This window comes from Armigeres subalbatus, chromosome 3 (assembly GCF_024139115.2).
Source record: "Armigeres subalbatus isolate Guangzhou_Male chromosome 3, GZ_Asu_2, whole genome shotgun sequence".
NCBI classification, from domain to species: Eukaryota; Metazoa; Arthropoda; class Insecta; order Diptera; family Culicidae; genus Armigeres; species Armigeres subalbatus.
This window is the reverse complement of record NC_085141.1, coordinates 212,943,553-212,968,859: the sequence shown is the minus strand read 5'-3', so window position 1 is coordinate 212,968,859 and position 25,307 is coordinate 212,943,553. Positions and strand designations below refer to the sequence as shown.

At 39.9% G+C, this 25,307-nt stretch overlaps 1 protein-coding gene across 5 annotated transcripts in view; it reads left to right on the top strand.

Moving 5' to 3' along the window:
- The window catches only part of LOC134219262 (gustatory receptor for sugar taste 43a), a 46,668-nt gene extending 24,296 nt beyond the window's left edge, over positions 1–22,372 (top strand). For 2 of the 5 annotated variants that reach the window (XM_062697983.1, XM_062697982.1), the window contains 11 exons: positions 2,728–2,872; positions 3,424–3,532; positions 3,653–3,715; positions 4,865–5,008; positions 5,108–5,218; positions 21,324–21,417; positions 21,489–21,585; positions 21,650–21,745; positions 21,811–21,879; positions 21,980–22,069; positions 22,131–22,372. In XM_062697983.1, the coding sequence (XP_062553967.1) occupies positions 2,728–2,872; positions 3,424–3,532; positions 3,653–3,715; positions 4,865–5,008; positions 5,108–5,218; positions 21,324–21,417; positions 21,489–21,585; positions 21,650–21,745; positions 21,811–21,879; positions 21,980–22,069; positions 22,131–22,235 (1,123 nt within the window). In that variant the 3' untranslated portion in view covers positions 22,236–22,372. The remainder of the gene's footprint in view (positions 1–2,727; positions 2,873–3,423; positions 3,533–3,652; positions 3,716–4,864; positions 5,009–5,107; positions 5,219–21,323; positions 21,418–21,488; positions 21,586–21,649; positions 21,746–21,810; positions 21,880–21,979; positions 22,070–22,130) is intronic. The other 3 variants (XM_062697984.1, XM_062697985.1, XM_062697986.1) reach the window with 3 other exon arrangements.
- The last annotated feature ends 2,935 nt before the right edge of the window (positions 22,373–25,307 follow it).

Genomic DNA, 25,307 nt, shown 5'->3' with positions numbered 1-25,307 from the left:
CAAATTTTATGAAATTTGGCCACAATACTCTTTGATATGCAAAGAATGTTTAGGCCAAATATGAGCATAGTCAGTCATAAAAAAACCCCTGCCAATAATAGAACAAAACCTGCCAAAGCCGTCATTCCCCCTATCTTTCTCCACAAAAAAACAAAACTTTTGACAAAAAATTAATAAAGAGCAATGAAAAAATAAGAAAACTTCCGTGCAAAAATTTAAAAAGCCGTAGAACTGAGCATTTTTTCTTTCTTTAAAAAAGGTTATTGAGTTTTACAGTAATATCCCGATTTTATCACCCCCCTGGTGAATTTTGGGGTGATAAAACAGGGTATGTGACAAAATCGGAAAAAAAATTATTTCAAATTTTTTAATTCATTTCACAAATATAAATCATTTTATCCCTTGGAAAGGCAAAATGCTTGAACGGTACCAGTTATTTCTGGTCGAAAATGCTTACAGAATCCTTCCCAGGTACTCAGAAGTTATTTATAATAAACTTCAAAAATTTTTGGGGTGACAGAATCGGGCCGAAAATGTGACAAAATCGGGACGTGATAAAATCGGGTCGAAAACGTGATAAAATCGGTGGTAGACAAAATCGGGGAGTGACAAAATCGGGTCAATACTGTATTTCATTTTTTGAAGGACATTTTCTTATTTTTTGTTGCACTTTATTGATATTTTATGGAATGATTTCAATTTTTTGTGAAAAAAATATTCATTTTGTGGAAAGTTTTGTAATTGTTAAATGGTTATATCGATTTATTTATGGAATTTTAGTGTTTTTTCAATGGAAATTTTCAAATTCTTTTTTTGACTACTCTTCTTTTGTAATCGTAAGTTTCGCTTTTAAAAGTGCTAATATATTTGTGTTTGCAGGAAAAATTTCAATTGTTAACAGAAATTTTGCATTATTTTGGGAAATTTTATATTTATATGTTGTTTCTATTCTGATTTCTTTATTGGCAATTTTCTAATTTTTCATGGAAAATATCTAATTCTTTATGGAAATTTTATTATGCTGCCAATTTAGTTGTAATTTGATTGAACACGGGTAGTTTGAAGCTTGTGTGAAAATTATTAAGAAAATAGTAACTTTTGTGGGAAACCGTTTCGCAAAGTTGCATCAAGCTCTAAAACTATATGAATAACAAAGAAACATAAAAATAGCAAAAGAATAGATCGACCTCGTTACAAAACGATTTGATGCTTGCGAGAAAAGTAAAAAATATACAAATGTCTTTCAGCCAAATATAGTCATTACGCTTACGCCGAATAAGAATAGACAAGTAATAAGTGAGAAGAAAGAAGAAAAGTGAGGAGTGATAATTGAGAAGTGACTAGTGAGAGGTGCGAAGTGAGAAATGGGGTAAAGGCGGAATTAGGAAGAACAAAGAATGGGGAATAATAATTGAAGAAGGGAGAAGAAAAAAAAAGATGAAAAAAAGATGAAAAATAAGAAAAAAAATAAAAAATAAAAGAAAACAAAAAAAGTAAATGAAAAAGAGAGAAGAATGGAGAAAAGGAGAAAGACGAAAAATAATGAAAAAGGAAGGAAGAAAAAAGATAGAAGAATAAAAAAAAACAGAAACAAAAGAAAGAAAAAGTAAAAAGAGGAAGTAGCAGGAACTAGGAAGAAGGAAGAAGGAAGAAGGAAGAAGGTAGAATGAAGAAGGAAAAAGGAAGAATGAAGAAGGAAGAAGGGAGAAGGAAGAAGGAAGAAAGAAGAACGAAGAGTAAGAGGAAGAGAAAGAGGAAGGAAGGATGCAAGAAGCACGAATAAAGAAGAAGGAAAAGGGAGGAAAGAAGAAGGGAGAAGCAAAAAGGAAGAAGAAGAAGAAATGATGAAGGAAGAAGGAAGAAGAAAGAAAAAAGAAGGAAGGAGGAAGAAGGAGGAAGATAGCACGAAGAAGGACAAGGAGAAAGAAGAAGGAAAAAGGAAGAAGGAAGAAGGAGAATGGAGAAGGAAGAATAAGGAATAATGAAGAAGGATGCAGAAAGAAGGAAGAAAGAAGCAAGAAGAAAAAAGAAGGAAGAAGGAATAATGAAGAAGGTAGAGGTATGCACGAAGAAGAAAGAAGAAATAAAGAAGAATGAAAAGAAGAAAGAAGAAGGAAGAAAGAAGGAAGAAGAAAGAAGAAAGAAGAAAGAAGGAAGGCGAGCAATGTTCGCACTAATTTATTTTCTCATCGACCGCACTAAGCACAAACCCGGATTTCACGACTATTTTGCGTCCTAATATGAACTATGAACGCGTCAGATTTTGCACTTTGAAAAAAATCTGCGTCCGATATGAAACATAATCGATTTTGCACTAATTAATTTGCTTCCGACGGCACCAAGCAAATTCAAACACCCGGATCTAGAAAAAAATCTGCGTCCGATATGAAACACGACCGATCTTGCACTTTTTTTTTACTTTCAGACCGCATGAAACAAAAATAAACAGCCTAAAAATTCAGTGTTCGACATTGAACACGACCGATCTTGCACTTGGCCTGCAAAAATATTGCTGTAATGTTAAAAAGTTAAAGAACAGATTGCACAAGCATTCTAAACTGAAAATAAAACAAATGATATGGAAATTCCAAGAATATTGACAAAATTTCTGGTGATGCTGTTTTTATTTCGCCCAGTGTAAATCTTCTCTCTATAATCGTGGCTTTTGCTTCTAGAACTATTCAATCATTTTCTTCTACATTTTTAAATAACCATTATTTTGGAAAGTTTCGTTATTAGAATGAAGACGGCTACATCGAAAGTGGTGACTACGCTGGATGTATCGGTCGTTGTTTCCGCTTGCATTTGCGGCATCTTTTGCGGTATATTTGGTCTTTCATTCGTGAGAGAGCTTAATCAACGATTAAACGAGGTACGTATCGTTCATTGTCTACATAAGCTTCACTAGTGAGACGAACAACTTTTATCGGCAAGTGGTTAGGGACTGAATTATATTATGTATAGTTCGTAGACCTAACTTGTACGAGGACAAGGAGCTCCCAGATGGGAAAACTAATTGGTTGAGTAATTATTTTCCGGTAGCCAAAATGTACTACACCGGAAATTAATATACTTTACGCTTGGTAAATTAAATAAATTTTTCACGCTTCTGTGATTTTTCCATCCCTGAATAAGAAAAGTTCTACTCCACGGAGAATTCAGGGTAACAGTTCCAGTTCTCTATTTCAAAGCTTCCACGTTCTTCCAAACATACACCGTGTAAATAGAAAGGAGTCTGTTTTCCTACTCCAAAAGCATTTTAGCATGTTATCAGATAGAATAGATATATGGGGATGTAGAGAAAAGGGACTTTTCCCCTATGTGAATCCTGCTTCATACTGAATTTTGGGCTCTCTCACTGCTCCATTCGTAGAACCAACCGAGTCCCACCGCTATTCTAAAATTAATTTGAATCATTTCTAGGCGGACGATATGCTTTCGATGTACTTCGCTGCCGGAGAAAAGGAAACGAAGAAACGAAAAGGTTTCACGATGCTGACCGTGGTGGGTGTCATCATAACAGGTGCTCTAGGTGAGACTTTTTTTTTGCTGCTCCACACCGTAGTACGTCTTGTCTCGAGTGATTGCTGGAAGGGCCCGGGGCGTCTGGGGACGAACGAAAAATAATGGGATAAGTTGCTTAATTTTCCAGCTCTTGACATTTGGGTCTGGTATCGGATAGCGGAGAAAATAAAGAAGGAAAATCAAGACTCAGGTAAGCCAAACGATTCTTCGATTATATTCTTACAAACGATTTGCACCGTTCAATATGATTGATGGGATATAAATTGGGTGCGTTGGAGCAAGCTTAAATTGCCATTCTGCAATATGGTACTCGTAAATTGAGCTGGCAATCATCGTGGGAAAATCTAGCAAGGCTGTGTTTGTTGTTTGCTTTATTTTTACCTCACATAGTAAAAAATCGCACTAAAATTTTGTTCTGTAACACTGCAACTGTAGTACTACTATTAATCGTCTAATGATCTCTGAATTTATTACAAACTATAAAGTGTTGGGTAGACCTTGAAATCGCAAATTTCCTGCACGGTTTTAATCAACGGTTTTAGCCTAACGGATATAATTGATGCACAATTTTATAACATAATTTTTAATTATTGTTAGAGTCTTTATTTTCTTAGAACAATAGGTACATAACATCTTGAATGTCTAAGTTACGCTCCGAATGACTCTCAATTATTTTTGAAGTTTCCCCAAATTGAGGGAATGACACGATTTTGCATTAAAAATTGGTGATGGTTTTGTTTCGGAGTTTCCGTAAGAGCGGCCAAAAAACACTCTGAAGTACTAGTACTAGTTTTGTTGAGTTGACTTTTTTATGCATGCTTCGAACATTTACCTATAGAGCCATTAATTGGCAGCATATATAATCGAAAAATATGTCCTAGGTAGGTCTTCAACTCTGCAAGGTGATAAACATTAAAAAGTATGAAAATAAGCTCATCGAATTTGTTTAACAATGGTCTCAAAATGCATGAAATTTTTAAGAAATCTTTTTCCATTTAATTAATTTGCTGCTTTTTTTACAGTAAGTTCCATCTTCTTATAAGACTCTCGCAAAGTTTAATCATCAATATTGTTGATGGCAAAACCTAGAGAAGCTTCTTGAAATAAAATCGAATCATTGCATTACTTGTTGTCTGTCGTTTATCTCATAGGTTAACGGTATATAATGCTACTGAAATACTGCCTATAATCACATATCAGTCCCATATGAAAAGGGAACCCAGCAAAGATGGGATGGATATGCGAATGCTTTCGTTATTCTAATTCAACTTACACTTTTTGTCTAGTTCAGTGGTTTATTGCTAATATAGATGACATATCTCTTAAATATTTGTTTTAGGTGCTAATGTCTTAGGATATTGTCCTTTTTACGCTCTATATTATATATTGATGATGTTTCACGTGCTATTCGCGCAATCGGCGTTAGGTTTAAACCGCCGGTTCCATCGCCTCAACTTGACTCTCTATCACGTATTTCCGGAATGTAAGTGTGAAAAAACAACAGCAAGGCGTATAGGTATATCGCAATTGTTTAACTTTGCAATTTTCTCCGTTCCTTTTTCTTTTGATGATTATTTTTCAGTTCACAAAACACCCATAATTGAGATAACATCGGTGTCATCGGCCAACAATGCCTTGGATATGCTGGAAAACATAATGGAGCCGCGGAATGGCTTGGTCTCTGTTTCACACGGTGCGAAAAGCGTTATTTACGAAAGGACCTGCTTTGCATGCTTTTGTTGTCGTTTTTGCTTTTGTTGGACGTGTATCCGGTTTCATCCGTTTGAAGATTTAGTTTGGTAGCATTTTAAATAGGTACATTATCTGGCTAACGCACAAATTTGTTAGCAATGTTAATTTAGCATAATAATCGATTTCATTTGCTTCGTTGAATAAGCATACATTATAAACGAGTTGTTTATTATGGCCGAGTATTACACTTTAGCAACTGAATCTAATGATTTCCCCGATGTATTAACCATTGTGTGGCCGGTAAAAAAAACACCCTTAACAGGCCGGCAGGGTACCCGGCACAAGGCTAAAATGCTTATATCTCAGTCAATTTTCAACCGATCTACATAATTTTGGGCTCGTTCGATTTAAAAACTTTTTCTTCTATCAAGTCCTTCTGATATCCGGGAAATCCGAATTTCCAGGGACATATCCTACTCAGATGATATTGATCGTTGATTTCGGTAGGTAATCCGCAGGATGGATATCAAACTTCTTGAAATTTCATCAGTAGATTGATCTTTATTGTTTTGGGTTCATCAGAAGTGCAAATTTTCGATTGGCGATTCCAGAACAAGTTCCTCGAGGGGTCATAGATGGCCATAATTTTTTTTCAATGGAATATCATCAAAATGGATACAAACTTCTTGAAAATTTATCAGTTCTTCCAGGAACCCTTCTGGAAGTTCCTCCAGGAACCCATCCGGAAATTCTTCATTAATTCCTCCGGCAGTTCTTCAGGAATTTGTAGAACTCCGTAAGCTCCTCCAGGAATTCCTCCGGAAGTTCCTCCAGGAATTCCTCCGGAAGTTCCTCCAGGAATAACTCCGGAAGTTCCTCCAGGAGTTCCTCCGGAAATTCCTCTAGGAATTCCTTCGGAAGCTCCTCCGGAAGTTCCTCCAGGAATTCCTCTGGAAGTTCCTCCAAGAATTCCTCCGGAAGTTCCTCCAGGAATTCCTCCGAAAGTTCCTCCAGGAATGATGTGTTTTTCTGTAGTGGTTTTCTTAGATGGAATTCCATAAATGTCCACTCCTCCGGATGTTCGGAAACTTCTGAAGGGCTACTTATTGGCCATCCGGAATCGATGAGTGTTCTATGCATTGATTTTGCTCTCTCATTAGAATCGATTTTTAAAAATAGCAGAAAGTGACGATCTTGTTCAATTGACCGTTTCTTCAGATGTTCCAGGACTTTCGAAGAATCTCTTAGTGGTCATCCGAAATGAATGAGTCATTGCATTGATTTTCCTCGCTCATGACTGGAACACTCAATTTTTAAAAAGTTGCAGCTTTGGACTGGTCTTCCGGGATTAATGGGTAGTCCTTGAAAATGATTTTGCTGTCATATTGCTATTCAAAAAATGAGCACTGCTCCGAATGTTCCGTTTGTCCTCCCGGAGGACCTGTTAGTAGCCACCTGGTGTCAATGAGTGAGTGATTAGAAATAGTCGCCTCATACTGGGGCAAATTGGAAGAATCGACCAGTTCCCCAGGTGTTCCAGAACTACCGGAAAACCACTGGGCACAGAGATCAATGAGTAGTAAGATAGATAAAAAAAATAATGTGAGAAACAAGGCCCTTAGATCATTTCAAGAAGTTTGATACCCATATTGTTGGGGTTCCATTGAAAAATGCTTATGACCTCTCAGGGAACCTGATCCGATGGGCACAATAAGGCGAGGTGCACATCGAGCAAGCTGGATCGTTCAGGTGCTGGATCGATTAGGTGCAGGATGATTTTCGGACCCTCCATAGACTGCGTGGTTGGCAATGTGCATCAATAGAACGAGCTGAATGCAGAAGACTTTTTTGTAGTGCACAGGCCACTCCGGCCTTAGTCTGGGAAAATAAAATTAATGATACCCATTATGCTTGAAATGTATTGAAAAGTGTTTCGCCCACGGGCAACTCGTACTGTAACGGAATCTCTGAGGTCAGCACGTCTGGTAGCCCTAAAACAGTAAGAATGAATCTGGTGATGAACTTTTAAGAAGTTCGATACTCATATTGTTCTCGACCCCTCTGGGAACCTGCTCTGAAATGGCCACTCGAATGTTCGCACGTCTGATGGGCCCAAGATAATCATAGCATCAACCGGCTGTGGAAATTTCTAGAAGTTTGATACCGAAATCCAAGGTCAGTTTGCCGAATCAGAACATGTCCCTGGAAATCCGAATTTCCCGGATATAAGCATGACTGGACAGACCCAACCCAACAACAGCACGATAAAGAAGAAAATTTGGAATCGAATGAGCCAAAAACTATTGAAATCGGTTGAAAATTGACAAAGATACAAGCATTTCAGTTTCGTGGTACCCGGGTACCCTGGTGGTCATTTAAAGGGTAAAAAAAGTCGGAACCCCTTCCTCCACCCCTCCTTGATTAAAACTTCCGTTAACCCCTACAATCGATTTTAATCGTCATTATTGTGGATCTGACAGAGTTTCAACGTCTTGCTATGAAAAATCATTTAGATATCGTGAATTGAATTCCGAAAAGGTACCCGGGTACCCAGCCGGCCACATAAGGGACGGCCACACCAAATGAGACCTATAAGGGTAAGCGATTATTTAGTTGTGAATGGGGCTTGCTTTCCCTAGAAGAAATTCCGGGGACATTCTTCTTCTTCTTCTTCAATGGCTCTACATTCCAACTGGAACTTGGCCTGCTTTGCAACTTAGTATTCTATTACACGCAGAAAAAACTATCCTAAAACAATAATATTATACATAAATTTAACAAGAATTTCACATTGTTTTGGCAGAACAAGAATTCTTGTTGTTTCAACAATCCAATATTGTTGTTTTTATGGAAGCTTTGAAAGTTTGGGTTTGACAAAGCTTTCTTTAAAGCTTTGACCATTAACAAGAATATTGTTGTTTTAAAAAGAGATTAATTTTTATTTCAAACATCAATGTTTTTAAATTGAACGGATTGTCTTTTTGATAATATTTTATGAAAGAACAATAAATTTCATAAATTTGGTTTGTTTTTTCTTTATTATTGGGTAACATCGCAGTTTTAGGCATATTCTTCTTAACATATAATGCATATAAATAATTATAAATGGTAGCAGCGGCGGAACTGAAACAAAATCCATTTTGTAAGTAAATTTGTAAATATTTGCGATATGTCACTCACATAATTTTAAGTATATCAGCCAACGTAGAATGTAACATGTATGTTCCATTTCAATATACTTTCTCCAGAGAATTCCGAGTCTTTGAGAGTTACATGGCTGTTCCCCAGTCCTGAAAACAGAGATAAGCATATTTAAATTATGTGTGAGACAATTACGGTAATATACAAAACGTACCTTGATTAATGATGAATCACAATCGCTGCTTCTGTTGGCTCCTACTTCCGGAAATAAGTGTTCCGCAATTTTGATTTATATCTGATGATCCGGGTTCACCATTTTCACAGTTTTATTTACAAACATATATCATGAAATCATGCTGAACATTGGAAAATTACAAATTTGTTTTATAGACAAACATGTTTTATTATATGATATTTTTGTATTTTCAAGGCAAGCAAAACGGTGAGGTGCGTGGCTGTAAAGCTCGACCATACTGAATGTGTTTTGTCTTGAGATCCCGAACCGATCTCGGAATCCCTGCGATGGGACAACATATGGTCAGGCTTCTGCCAAACCGCCCCAGCGGCTTTTTGAATAACTTGTGAAATTTGGTAAATGGAAAATGGAAATCATTTCATTGCAATTCATAGGTACACTTGTTGGAGAATATCCTCAGTTATGGAGTTGAGAAATATCCGATTCGATTTGTGATCAATTGAATCTATTCAACGAAATCGTGGGCAGAAGAATGGGATTTTTTTTTGCTGGCGCTTAGTGCGATTTGGCAGAACCCCGACCATATATCAACTCTAATTAACGCTAACGAATTATTAAGTGCACAATTTCTAAATGATCTAGCCTTTATTTGTCGCCTCCTGCATCGATTTCCGGTTGTTGACGACTATTATCTCCGTTTCATGATGCGCCACTTCATCGGCGAATCCCACTAACTCGACTTGTGGCAGGAGCTTCAACCTCAGTTCACCATCGTACATCACGTTCCACAGTAATGGTCCCAGAATTAATCCCTGCAGGACACCTGCCGTGATGTGCGCTAACCACGCCCTCGGTTGTCTCGTAGATCTCGGTACTCCTAGTCGAAGCAACGAGTTCGCGATCCCCATCCAGCACGCACTGTTGAATGCATTCCGCACGTCGAGTGTTATTACATACTTCACAGTAACGTATACCGCATCGCTTGCATTCGATGGTGACCTCTGCAGTGTTAACCACCAATTCGGTGGCATCCAGAGTATACCGTCATCTCTGAAAGCCGAATTGCTCGCTCGATAGTCCTTCCGCCAGGCTTGCCAAAAACTACTCGCCGAGTAGAAAATGAGCAAGAGCAAGAGTTTTTTTTGAGGAGCAGAAATAAGCATCAAAACTCACAACATTGTTCATAATTAAACCCGAGCTTGTGCGTCGCAAAACAAGAGCGAGTCCATCTGGTCATCTTTTTCTTTTGGTGCGCCACTCACTTACACTCACACTCAAAACAGCCTCCAACATTTTTTTCACATACAAGCGTCGTTCCGGAGGCTCAATGAGTGCTCTTTCGCCCGACGCCTCACTCACATGTGTTTTTATTTTGCTTTTCCTCACTCTGTTTTTTCGTACTTCTGCTTTTTTACGCTTCCACTCAATTGTGAGGATGCGAAGGCAGCATTTTGCTGATGATGATTTTATTTCACTCTAGCGAAGGTGAGGAGTTTTGTCAAGCCGCTCCCGCCCTCTCCACGTATGGCGACAGCCTGTTTGGGATCAACTTCTCCAGTTGATTTCCTACCGTGTCTATTAGACAGATTGGTCTGTACGGTCTCCTGGTGGCTTGCCAGGTTTCGGTAACAGGACCAAACGCTGTCTCTTCCATATTTCGCGGAATGTCCACTTGTCCAGGCACCTCTGCATGACTGACCTGAATATGTCCGGATTGCTTATTGTGGCTGCCTTTAACGCTATGTTCGGGATCCCATTGTTTGCTATTGAAAATTGGTTAGATCGGACTATGGTATCAGAAGTTATAGCCAAAACACGCTCAAAATCAGTCACGAGAAAGGCACCAACTCCGCTAGGTGGATTAATCGGGGTTTTGTATAGGGTTCCTAGTACCGTCTCTTTTTTGTGGTACCGGTACTACGGTACTGAGAAAGTCCAGTACCGGTAGTACCGGGAAAATACCGGTACTAGAGTATTTTTGATTGGTGTCGGATATTTATTCAAATTTAATACCTGAACATTGATCCTTTCTTCCTTTTTTTTTTTTTTTTTTTTTTAACTAATTTTATTTGCTAATTATCTAATACATGCATTCATCTCTTAGACTAGGTGTTCCGTGTTTTCTTAACACTATCATCCTTATTTGCTACGCTTTTAGTTATTATTAATACATTTCAATTGCCTCTGGCAGTTAGAATTTTTTCCTCTGGTTGAATTGAACCATGTAGGAATTACAATGTTTTCAACTTAAACTAAACTTAACCTATTTTATACTAAGGGTACAAGGAGTTAATCGTTGCAATAGAAGATTGCAACGATTTTTGTCTAAAATTGGAAATTATTTTGTTGGACATTTGTTGCAATGTCTCAATATTAGAAATTCTATGAAGTTCATTGGTACTATACCACGGAGGCAACTTCAGAATCATTTTCAAAATTTTATTTTGAATCCTCTGGAGTGCCTTCTTTCTGGTATTGCAGCAACTAGCCCATATTGGCACAGCATACAACATGGCAGGTCTAAAAATTTGTTTGTAAATCAAAAGTTTGTTCTTAAGACAAAGTTTTGATTTTCTGTTTATAAGTGGATATAGGCACTTAATATATTTGTTACATTTGGCTTGAAGGCCTTCAATGTGATTTTTAAAAGTTAATTTTTGATCTAGCAGAAGTCCTAAATATTTAGCTTCGCTAGACCAATTAATTGGAACCCCATTCATAGTGACAATATGTCTGCTAGAAGGTTTCAAATAAGAAGCTCTCGGCTTATGTGGGAAAATTATAAGCTGAGTTTTGGAAGCATTCGGGGAAATTTTCCATTTTGCAAGTAAGTGGAGAAAATATCCAAACTTTTTGCAATCTACTACAAATGACACGAAGGCTTCGCCCTTTGGCTGAAAGGCCCGTGTCATCTGCAAACAAAGATTTTGACACCCTGATGGTAAATCAGGTAAGTCAGAAGTAAAATGTTATACAATATGGGCCCCAGTATGCTGCCTTGGGGACACCAGCCCTTACAGGTAATCTATCAGATTTAGTATTCTGATAGTTTACCTGCAGCGAGCGATCTGATAAATAATTTTGGATCAGTTTAATGATGTACAGAGGAAAATTAAAATTCATCAATTTTACAATCAAACCTTCATGCCAAACACTGTCAAATGCTTTCTCTATATCAAGAAGAGCAACTCCAGTCGAATATCCTTCAGATTTGTTGAGCCGAATTAAGTTCGTAACTCTTAATAACTGATGAGTGGTTGAATGCCCATGGCGAAAACCAAATTGCTCATCAGCAAAAATAGAATTGTCATTAATATGAACCATCATTCTATTTAAAATAATCTTTTCAAACAGTTTGCTTATTGAAGAAAGCAAACTGATTGGGCGATAACTAGAAGCCTCAGCTGGATTTTTGTCCGGCTTCAAAATTGGAACAACTTTGGCGTTTTTCCATTTATCTGGAAAGTATGCCAATTGAAAACATTTGTTAAATAAATTAACCAAAAAGGATAAAGAGCTCTCAGGAAGTTTTTTGATAAGTATGTAGAAAATACCATCATCACCCAGGGCTTTCATATTTTTAAATTTTCTAGTAATAGATCTCACTTCATCCAAATTAGTTCCCAACGAAGGGTCAAAAACATTATCTTGGTTGAGAATGTCTTCGAAGCTTCGTGTAACCTGATCCTCAATTGGACTAGTGAGACCTAGACTAAAATTATGGGCACTCTCGAACTGCTGAGCAAGTTTTTGAGCCTTTTCGCCATTTGTTAATAAAATTTTATTTCCCTCTGTAAGCGCTGGAATTGGCTTTTGAGGTTTTTAAGAATTTTGTTAATTTCAAAAGGGTTTCGAACTGGGATCCAACTTCGAGACATTATTCTCAAAGTTGGTATTTCTCAGAATAGCGAAACGTTTTTTAATTTCATTTTGCAAATCTCGCCAAATAACTTTCAACGCGGGATCGCGAGTTCTTTGGTATTGCCTTCTTCTCACATTTTTAAGACGGATCAGTAGCTGAAGATCGTCGTCAATAATAATGGAGTTGAATTTAACTTCACATTTCGGAATTGCAATGCCTCTGGCTTCGACAATTAAATTTGTCAAAGATACGAGAGCATTATCAATATCACTTTTGGTATCGAGAGGAATATCAACATCAAAATTCCTATCGATATACGTTTTATATAAATCCCAATCAGCTCTATGATAATTAAAAGTAGAGCTGATTGGATTATAAATGGCTTCTTGTGAGATTTCAAATGTCACAGGAAGGTGATCAGAGTCAGTCAAAGTCAGCATGAGTTACCAATTGGCCACACAGCTGACTTGAATCCGTTAAAACTAAATCAATTGTAGAAGGATTTCGACTGGAAGAAAAACAAGTTGGTCCATTGGGATATTGAATAGTATAATATCCCGCAGAACAATCTTCAAATAAAATTTTACCATTGGAATTGCTTTGAGCATTATTCCATGAACGGTGTTTGACATTGAAGTCACCAATTACGAAGAATTTTGATTTGTTGCGAGTCAGAATTTGAAGATCAGCTTTCAACAAATTCTTTTGCTGCCCATTGCATTGAAAAGGCAAGTAGGCTGCAATGAAGGAAAATTGTCCAAAATTTGTTTCAACAGAAACTCCCAAGGTTTCAAAAACTTTGGTTTCAAACGAAGAAAATAATTTATGTTTGATACGTCTATTAATGACAATGGCGACCCCACCACAGGCGCTGTCAAGACGATCATTTCTGTAGATAAAATAGTTTGGATCTCTTTTAATGGAGAGTCCTGGTTTTAAATACGTTTCAGTTATAATGGCAATATGCACATTATGAACTGAAAGGAAGTTGAATAATTCATCTTCCTTACCCTTTAGAGAGCGGGCATTCCAATTTAGAACTTTCACACAATTATTTGGATCCATTGAAACGGAGTCCGATAACAATTTTTTGTGTGTACTTTATACCAACCTGAACAGCTTCTGGTATGGTATTTGATTTGGGCAGCAGGGACTATGTCCAAGGGCTTGACGATCCCTCCCCAGGCCATCTGCGAGTTGTGGGGCTTGCCTAGGATGTGGTGGGGTTTGACAGTGGGCCCTGTTAAACCTCTATAAAAAGCTGCATGTATCCGCAAGTAGGCCCCACCAAAGCGACCGTGTGCCGCTCAAAGCGCACAAGCCCAAGTCCTGGTGTTAGGTGGGACGCTAAACAGCCCTGACACGACGGCCCTCCGACGAGACAGGAGGTTTGCGCTGGCCCAATAAGCCGCCTAGAAAACCAATCATTACGAACAATATAAGAGATAATGCGACTCGATATAATCGGCAAAGACCTAGGCGACGAATACAGGATCACGATTGGAAGCTTGGAACATGGAATTGCAAGTCGCTAGGTTTCGCAGGTTGCGACAGGATGATCTACGATGAATTACATCCCCGCAACTTCGACGTCGTGGCGCTGCAGGAGATTTGCTGGACAGGACAGAAAGTGTGGAAAAGCGGGCATCGAGCGGCTACCTTCTACCAAAGCTGTGGCACCACCAACGAGCTGGGAACCGGCTTCATAGTGCTGGGTAAGATGCGCCAACGCGTGATTGGGTGGCAGCCAATCAACGCAAGGATGTGCAAGCTGAGGATTAAAGGCCGTTTCTTCAACTATAGCATCATCAACGTGCACTGCCCCCACGAAGGGAGACCCGACGACGAGAAAGAAGCGTTCTACGCACAGCTGGAGCAGACATACGATGGATGCCCACTGCGGGACGTTAAAATCGTCATCGGTGACATGAACGCACAGGTAGGAAGGGAGGAAATGTATAGACCGGTCATCGGACCGGATAGTCTGCACACCGTATCGAATGACAACGGCCAACGATGCATAAACTTCGCAGCCTCCCGCGGAATGGTAGTCCGAAGCACCTTCTTTCCCCGCAAAAATATCCACAAGGCCACATGGAGATCACCTAACCAAGAAACGGAAAACCAAATCGACCACGTTCTAATCGACGATAAATTCTTCTCCGACATCACGAACGTCCGCACTTACCGCAGTGCGAATATTGAATCCGACCACTACCTCGTTGCAGTATGCCTGCGCTCAAAACTCTCGACGGTGTACAACACGCGTCGAAGTCGGACGCCGCGGCTTAACATTGGGCGGCTACAAGATGGTAGACTAGCCCAAGAATACGCGCAACAGCTGGAAGTGGCACTTCCAACGGAAGAGCAGCTAGGCGCAGCGTCTCTTGAAGATGGCTGGAGAGATATTCGATCCGCCATTGGTAGCACCGCAACCGCTGCACTTGGCACGGTGCCCCGGATCAGAGAAACGACTGGTATGACGGCGAATGTGAGCAGTTAGTGGAAGAGAAGAATGCAGCATGGGCGAGATTGCTGCAACACCGCACGAGGGCGAACGAGGCACGATATAAACAGGCGCGGAACAGACAAAACTCGATTTTCCGGAGGAAAAGCGCCAGCAGGAAGATCGAGACCGTGAAGAGACGGAGCAACTGTACCGCGCTAATAACACACGAAAGTTCTATGAGAAGTTAAACCGTTCACGTAAGGGCCACGTGCCACAGCCTGATATGTGTAAGGACATTAACGGGAACCTTCTTACGAACGAGCGTGAGGTGATCCGAAGGTGGCGGCAGCACTACGAAGAACACCTGAATGGCGATGTGGCAGACGAAGATGGCGGTATGGTGATGGACCTGGGAGAACGCGCGCAGGACATAATTCTACCGGCTCCGGATCTCCAGGAAATCCAGGAGGAGATTGGCCGGCTGAAGAACAACAAAGCCCCTGGGGTTGACCAACTACCAGGAGAGCTATTTAAACACGGTGGTGTGGCACTGGCTAGAGCGCTGCACTGGGTCATTACCAAGATTTGGGAGGAGGAAGTTTTGCCGCAGGAGTGGATGGAAGGTGTCGTGTGTCCCATCTACAAAAAGGGCGATAAGCTGGATTGTAGCAACTACCGCGCAATCACATTGCTGAACGCCGCCTACAAGGTACTCTCCCAAATTTTATGCCGTCGACTAGCACCAACTGCAAGGGAGTTCGTGGGGCAGTACCAGGCGGGTTTTATGGGCGAACGCTCCACCACGGACCAGGTGTTCGCCATTCGCCAAGTACTGCAGAAATGTCGCGAATACAACGTGCCCACACATCATCTATTCATCGACTTCAAAGCCGCATATGATACAATCGATCGGGACCAGCTATGGCAGCTAATGCACGAACACGGTTTTCCGGATAAACTGATACGGTTGATCAAAGCGACGATGGATCGGGTGATGTGCGTAGTTCGAGTTTCAGGGGCATTCTCGAGTCCCTTCGAAACCCGCAGAGGGTTACGGCAAGGTGATGGTCTTTCGTGTTTGCTATTCAACATCGCTTTGGAAGGGGTAATACGAAGAGCAGGGATTGACACGAGTGGTACGATTTTCAATAAGTCCGTCCAGCTATTTGGTTTCGCCGACGACATAGATATTATGGCACGTAACTTTGAGAAGATGGAGGAAGCCTACATCAGACTGAAGAGGGAAGCTAAGCGGATCGGACTAGTCATCAACACGTCGAAGACGAAGTACATGATAGGAAGAGGTTCAAGAGAAGACAATGTGAGCCACCCACCGCGAGTTTGCATCGGTGGTGACGAAATCGAGGTGGTAGAAGAATTTGTGTACTTGGGCTCACTGGTGACTGCCGAAAATGACACCAGCAGAGAAATTCGGAGACGCATAGTGGCTGGAAATCGTACGTACTTTGGACTCCGCAAGACGCTCCGATCGAATAGAGTTCGCCGCCGTACCAAACTGACAATCTACAAAACGCTAATTAGACCGGTAGTCCTCTACGGACACGAGACCTGGACGATGCTCGTGGAGGACCAACGCGCACTTGGAGTTTTCGAAAGGAAAGTGCTGCGTACCATCTATGGTGGGGTGCAGATGGCGGACGGTACGTGGAGGAGGCGAATGAACCACGAATTGCATCAGCTGTTGGGAGAACCATCCATCGTTCACACCGCGAAAATCGGACGACTGCGATGGGCCGGGCACGTAGCCAGAATGTCGGACAGTAACCCGGTGAAAATGGTTCTCGACAACGATCCAACGGGCACAAGAAGGCGAGGTGCGCAGCGGGCAAGGTGGATCGATCAGGTGGAAGATGACTTGCGGACCCTCCGTAGACTGCGTGGTTGGCGACGTGTAGCCATGGACCGAGCCGAATGGAGAAGACTCTTATATACCGCACAGGCCACTTCGGCCTTAGTCTGATTATAAATAAATGGTATTTGATTTGAACATTGCATCAATCATGTGATGCAATTGTTCAGTTAAAAAATCAAAATCGGAAGCAGTCATGCTACCTGAATCGGCAACATGACCGTTATTTTCCGTTGGGACATGGGTATAAACCTCATTTTGAGAAGAGAAATTTGGTCTACCAGCAGCGATGTTTGCATACGTAGGTACATTGGAAAAATTGGAATTTACTGAAGTGCTTGCTACCCGTTGACGAGCGGCAAAATTTGTTTGTGAATTGTGGTGGGTATGAATTGCTCGACCGGTAACCGGTTTCGAAATTTGAGCGTTTGAAAATTTCTACCCGTCGAATCTGGGATCCGATTGGAATTTCCGTCATCAATTTTGCACGGGAATTCAAAACTTTTGCGTGAAGGGCATTCCCAGAAATTGGATTTATGATTGCCCCACAGTTTGCGCACTTAAATTTATTGGAATCTTCTCTCACAGGACATGCGTCCTTGGCGTGAGAGGTTCCACCACAAATCATGCATTTAGCATCCATGTGACAATGTTTGGTTCCATGACCCCACTTTTGGCACTTACGGCACTGGGTAGGGTTTTGGAAGTTTCCCCAGGCCTGCGGAAATGTTCCCATGTAACACGGACATGAGACATAATACAGGCCTTTTCCAAACTTTTCATATTATTTAGTTCACTTTTGTTAAAATGAACTAAATAAAATTCTGAGAAATGCCCTCTGGGAAGTTCCAGAATGGGATTTTTTTCATCTTAATTACTTGGACTGGTGAAAATCCAAGTAATTGAGAAATTTCAATTTTAATCTCATCCAGTGATTTGTCATCACTGGGGAGACCTTTCAAGACGACTTTGAACAATCGCTCAGTTTTGTCGTCGTATGTGAAGAATTTATGGCGCTTCTCAGTTAAATAGTGAAGAAGACGTTTGCGATCGTCAAAGGATCCCGGCAAAACGCGGCAGTCACCCTTCCTAGCAATCTGAAATGAAACCTTGATCCCCTGAAGGCTACTCAAAATCTCATTCCGGAAGCCAGAAAACTCGGCAACAGATACCACAATTGGCGGAATCCTTTGCTTTTTCGCATGAATCGAATCACCTGGGCTAGAGGTAGATTCGATTTGCTCAATTTCATCATTAATCATATCGAACTGATTGCTCAGTTCGATTGGAGAAGAATTATTTCCGATATTAGAGTTAGAAGGAATATCTGAATTCTCCAGCTTCCTTCTATTTTTTCCGCGCTTGGGCAGGACGGTCTTGAAACCTTGTTTCTTTGAAGGAAGTGGAGAATTCAGAGACTCTTCCTCTTGTTTTTGTTAATACTCATTGCTGAGCGTGGAGACGTGACCTTCTAAGAGGTTTTTCCCAGAACGGTGTCCCTGCAGGATTACCACCGCTTGTCGGAATTTTACTTCCGCAAACGGGTCCAACGTAAAACGAAGGCACGGGTCCTTGCAAAGATCGTTACGGGATCAGTGGGTACAAATAGCGCTAAGAAGCACCGTTGAAATTAAAATAGCTTCGGGTAGTATTAAAAACTTCCTTCCGCAAAGAGAGAAAGAACCGCACAGCACGAAAGCACGATGCGGTCTGATCCTTTCTTCCTCTTACTTCTTCTTATTGGCATTACATCCCCACACTGGGACAGAGGCGCCTCGCAGCTTAGTGTTCATTAAGCACTTCCACAGTTATTAACTGCGAGGTTTCTAAGCCAAGTTACCATTTTTGCATCTGTATAACATGAGGCTAACACGATGATACTTTTATGCCCAGGGAAGTCGAGACAATTTCCAATTCGAAAATTGCCTAGATCGGTACCGGGAATCGAACCCAGCCACCCTCAGCATGGTCTTGCTTTGTAGCCGCGCGTCTTACCGCACGGCTAAGGAGGGCCCCGATTGGTCCTTTCTACCTTTAGTATGACTAAGACTTACATTCGGTCATGTATCGTATTGGTAGTTTTAAGAATTTCAACAATATTTTTGAATACCTGCTCTTTGGAGGGAATTTAAATTTCATCGAATAATAAATTGGGAACTAAAATGTGAAAAATGTATATTGTATAAGATACCTGCGATTCAAAAATTATATTTAATTATGCTTCAAATAATTATCTGTTCCTTTTAAAGGAATTGTCTGTCAAGGTTCTGCATATTTTAAGCTCTATAAAGCCTCTAGATCTGGAAACGATTTAGGAGCCGGACAATATTAAATACTCATCCTACTTGGTTGACATTGTGTACAAAAATACATTTGAGAGAGTTAGTTCTGAAAATGTATTGCGAGAGATCGGCTGGTACTTGGTGCTGGGAATTTGGTTTCATCAGTACCCGCTAAGCTGCGGTGGACGACGGAGGTCCTTCGTAGCTTAGTAGGGAAAGCACCTGTCATGCGAACTGGGGTCGTGGGATCAAACCCCACCGAAGGGGCGGTTACCCTCCAATACCTTTTCCGAACTAAATCTATCACGTGTTGTACATATGCATAATCAAGTTTCAGACATAGTAACGATTTAAAATTATATACAACTTCCTGTGCAATTATTCAACTTTCTGTGGCACCTTGTTGTGTTCCGAGGTATAATTGAACGTTAGTCGACGGCATAAAATTGACGTTAGTCGACGGCATAAAATTTGAGAAAGTACCTTGTAGGTGGCGTTCAGCATTAGATTGCCATAGATTGCGTGGTTCAGCTTATCGCCCTTTTGTAGATAAGGCACACGACACCTTCCATCTACTCCTGTTGCAGAACCTCATCCACCAAAACATTGGTAATTACCAAATGCAGTGCTCTAGCTAGTGCCTCACCACCATTTTTAACAGCTCTCCTGGTAGTTAGTCAACCCCAGGGGCTTTGTTGTTTTTCAGCAGGCCAATCTCCTCATGGATTTCCTGGAGATCCGGAGTCAGAAAACGTTGTCTGTCACATCGCCATTCAGGTGCTCTTCGTAGTGCTGCCGCCACCTTTGGATCACGCTCATTCGTAAGAAGGTTCCCGTTTGTTAGTCCCAAGAGGCCATTTAATGCATCAAGAAATTGGAAGACTATACAAACAGATTAAAATAGACGTGAGAAGCATTTTGACAAGTTCAAAGAGCTCAACCACTCTAAAACTACTGTATATATAATTATTGATTTCTCCATTTGATTTTGTTTGACGAGTATTGACGAGAATTTCATTTGCGAAGCCCAATTTTTAATTAGAAATTTTTTTACTCTCATGTGATGAAGTATGAGTGATGAAGTATGGACATATTTGACTGCTCATCATTTAGAAACTGTTTTTATTGTCCTCTGTGTTAATCCTCTCAATTTGTTCGAGATGATTATCAAGTAGATTCATGATAGAAGATAATCTGATGATTAATTATGTATGACTAATGTCCAATGTTTTTATTGTTACATATTTTCCTTCCCTGTACTAGATTAGTTAATCGCTTGAGGCTGCAATATTTTGTATACTCCAAACCCATAATGAAAAAAAACTGTTTTAGATTAATCAACCTAGCAGTGATAATTTTGCTTTCTCGGTATAATTGCTACTCTTCGCTTAAGTGTGATACATATCAACAATTAATGGCTATCCCGCTAGTAACATTTTGGTTTTAAGCTGGTTTTATAACACTCTTTAAGCTGGTTTTATAACACTCTTTTAGAGTAAATTATGGTCTTCAAGAGCGTTATAAAACTTAAAATGTTACTTGGGATATTATGATATTTATATGCGTATCTAAGTAAAATATCCACCATTTGTCTTCATAACTTTTGAAATAATAAAACGGTCGTTATCAAATTCAATAGTGATCAACTAGGTTTTATCCCCTATCGAATGCAACATGTTGTGAGAAAATCTGTTAAGGATTACTATATGAAAAGTTGGCTAATGTTTTCCTTCACGCACACGGACAGAGATTTGCTCCGTTCGTCGAGCTGAATCGATTGGTATAAAACACTACCCGAGAAGGAAAAAATGGCTCAATAATACCTAATTATGTTATCCATACCATACTCTGTTATGAACCAGTTAGAAGAGGTAAAATACCAAAGGAATAGTACCAAAAACTAATATGCACAATAATTAAGTCATAACATACTCAGTTATTAAATTGAATATCAATACCAAATGCATAACCAATTATTATTCATTTGGTATTGAAATACCTAAGCATGTTATGCCTCAAGTATTCTGCATATAAGTTTTTGGTATTATTTTTTGGTATTTTACCTTTTATGCAAGGCTAGTTCATACCGATTTCTGTTATCGTCCTTCCTGCTCGGGTATGGAGTGAAATGAAAGCTTTTCGGCCGTTGTATTAGAAAGGAAAATACTGAATGAAAAGGAAGAAAACGTTTACACGTTATCTATACGGCTCTAGATGTTATTTTGTACATGCTTACAATAATTCTCTATTATTTTAATCCTCATCCGCAAAACGTAATTGTTCTTACTTTGTGCGTTGTTTTTCAGGATACAAACGCACCTCTATTCCACAGAATCGGATTATTGAGGATCTGGCCTATATCCATGCCTCATTATCGACAGGGGTGGTTTTGGTTTCAAAGTGAGTTAAATTTCACTGCGGTTTGTGACCGATCCGATTTTTTGTAGCATGTAAACGTTGTTGCATTTCAGTACGTTTGGCGTAGCACTCCTTGCGGTTTTGGGTTCATGCTTACTTCATCTGGTGGCTACTTCGTACTTTCTAATGGTGGAGCTTGTGGGTGATAAGGTAAATATATGATATTCCATTCATAGATATCCATGCGATAAATAATCCAGCATTATTGATTTAGGATGCGGTGTTCTCCTGGATCCAGGCACTGTGGTTGTTTATTCACATTTTCCGTTTTCTGCTTACAGTAGAGCCATGTCACATCACAAATGTTGAGGTAAACCGTGTTTGCGGCTGAAATGTAAATCAATGTGTGGCAAATGTTCTTTTTGTTTCTTACAGTCCCGACGGACGATGACCATAGTTTGTAATTTGATGAGAATCTGTAAGGATCCTCTGACGAAAGAACGTGTACGGACAAAAATCCAAATCATATGACGTTGGTACGGTAGATAATGTTTTCTTTCTCTCCTTTTTTGCGCCATACCGGTGACATCGTTACGCCCGCCAGTTGGAGAATTTTTGGCGCCAGCTTGTAGACAATAACTCTGTGTTCACCGCATGCGGTTTGTGCACGATCGATAGACATATAATCACGTCGGTGGGTTACTCCAATTATATACATAGCTTTGTTCATTTACAAAATTTTCATGTTTTGGCAGTACTGTGGAGCCATCGCAACGTACCTTGTGATTTTGATCCAATTCAAAGAAGCTGACGATAAACCGACTTCATTGACGCACAGATCGGTAAGATTGATACCATGAAATGAACAGCCATAATGAGATTTTGGGCTTTTGATGAGATTGTTAGGAATCGATGTTTGACTGTTATACTACATTTATATATTAAACACAAAGAAATAAAACAGATAATATGAAATGTTGGTACATGTCATATGTAAACTAGCATACTATAGTTCAAGTATAACTAACCTTTTGTATTTCATATTATTCCGAAAATCTTGTTATTTAAGGTAACACCCTATTTTTAGACTAGTCTTCTTCGACATTAAATAAAACTCTGCAACTACATTCCAATTGAAACTTGGCCTGCATTATAATTCATGAATTGAAACCTTTTCTATTTTCTGTTAAATACCTTAACTGCACATATACACAGCACATGTTTCGAAACGGACAACTTGATATGAAATTTGCGAAAACGAATCACGCGTTTTGGAGGGACTCAAACCCTCAACCTCCTACTCTTTAGATAGTCGTGATAACCCCTACACAACAAGTCCACTTAAGTTATTCATTGTTTGTTTCACAAGTATTGATATTTATAATTATTATATCATATGGTGTTATAATCATGTTATGGCGATCATGGATTTTTTTTGCTTCATCCGGAACAGAGATAACACAATTAATGCCGATATTGATATAATTGTGATATGATTTTGTTATGATCAACTGGTTTGGTAGTCATTCTGGCAAGGTACATCATCAGTTATCACTGCTCATCGTTAATAGTTTCGCAATTTTCCCCATTAAACTTCCCTTATAGGTAAGTTTATGGTTTGCTGGAATCGAAAAAGTTGTCTCGAACTTCATGAAGTTTTTCTGAATGGATCATTAGAGCAAAAGGGCTTTCGAAATTTGACCGGTGACTGTAATAGTTGGTAATAGTGTCCAAAAATATGAATAATCTGTAGCTTTCTGATTAATGAGATTTTCAGACTTTTTTGCGAAAGTCAGTTTCGGAAGTCTCGGAGCAATCGAAACAATATTGAAAACTAAGACCAAATTATTTGACATGTTTGAGATTCATTGTTTATTCTAGATTACTCTAAATATCCTCACTATAGAATATTGGATTTTGCACTTGACAAAGTTGTCCAACACAGTTGCCAAAAAATCGGCTCTTTTATTTTTCAATATTTTTAACAATTAAATAATAGTAGTTTGGGCAACAAGTTGCAAAAAGATGTTTTTTTTCAGCACGAGTTGTACGTTGTAACCTTTCTTGAAGTTTACAAGGCTGAAATGCCATTTCAGGTGATTGTTTTGCCACACCATTATTGGATTATTGTTAACAGTAAATGTAAATATTCACACAAGAACATTTTTCTTATATAAACATTAATACCACCCCCCCCATCGAATTTCGCTAAATTGAATTACAATTTTTATAATTGCGGTAACCGGATTGGGATTGATCATCACGCTGAATTTCAAAAAAAAATGGAATTCTAGCAGCACGGCAAAAAGAGTTCATGTGCCGTCAAGTGAGAGCTCTCTCAATACGGTGAACCAATAGGAGGTAGGGAAAGTTCGAAATTCGAATATAGCTAGGAAGCACGCTTGGAGACATGTTCACTGCTCGCAACTATCATCGGACGGCGCCAAACTAATACCATCTAGCAATATGCCCAGGAGTTGGTATCATTCGATAGACCATGCGATTGGATCCTCTGACCCTATATAAGGCCCATCGATCCACATGGACGGCCTCTATTAGATCCTGGATAGTGTGCCAAACGGTGTTTTATTTCGGCAGTGAAAGTTTAATTTTTTCCAAACGTTATTGCCTTTGGCAAAGTGGTTTAGTTCTTAGACTATTACAGTTTGCGAATCCGTTTATAATCGCGACTGGTAAGGCTACTAGTTAGCCCCGGTTCTCCTTACCGTCAACGTAGAGACCGGTAGTTAAAGTGAGAGGTCGCAACAGGTCGAAGAGTTTAAGTCGGTACAGTGATTGACCGTGAATATACCGACCTAGTGTGCATGGTGCCGCGAGTGAACTAAACCACGGTTAAATCCCTCTCAAAGGCACTATTCAGTGGTCTGCCGAAGGTCGTCCGTCAACAAACGACCCCAACGTAAAGTCCTCCAGGTGGAGGTGAAAGTAAAGCCTTCCCGAATTAGTGGAACAGTGAAGCCGAAAAGCAGCATTTCCCCGGCAGTTCTAGTGCCGAAAGTTATCTCCGGCCGGTTGAGAACCGGCGCCATTGCCAACCAAGTGGACCTCGTGGTGGCGATATCACGTGCAGCAGCATCAACGAGCTAAAGTGAGTCCGTTCCCTATTAGCATTGCCTATAAATTCCAAATAAAAATAACCTAGTATCAAAATGTTAATTTCCTCGTTCATTATTCACTTCTTATTTGCCAACTTCTTGTGTGCACCGAAAAATTAAATTTCAGTCCATTTACTTCACGGTGGTTGCAAAGTGGTACAGGTAAGTCTCCGCTAGTGCGATCGTTCGACCCTGAGATAAGGAAAAGAGGTGAGCTAGCTCGGGACGTGCGGATGTCCATGCCAAAGACGCATGGGCGTCATCGGTAGTAACAACGTTTATCCAACGAGACTTGCCGAGTTGGATAAACGTAGTTTATTAAAAAAAAAAAATCTCCGCGTCGGTGGATAGTCATCATGTTCATAACTTTTTGGCTTGCATTGACGAAAACCAGTGGATCCCAGCCTGCTTACTATCAAGGGCCATACAGCAATGTTGAGCTGTTGAAGCGGGCCGCAGTATATTTGCAATATTCTTTTACTATTTAGAACTGAATTTTTAAGGAAAATAAAAAGTAATCAAAGAATCTGTTTAAAAAACACTCACATTCTAGTATTCTACAGATATTATTGCCGTAGCTGACTTTTAGTTCATATTATCACACATTTTTGCGATAGCGGACTTGGCCTGTATTTTTTTTTTCGCAACGAGATCTCTCGGCTTAGTTGGCAAAACTATTTTACCAACTGAACATCTGTCGACCATTTCTAAGAATTGGAACTGTTCTATTATTGTTGATTGTTCTATTATCGAGAATTATTGCTTAATGAAAGCTGTTACAAATAATAACAGCATGTTTTAAACGCGTTTTTGAAG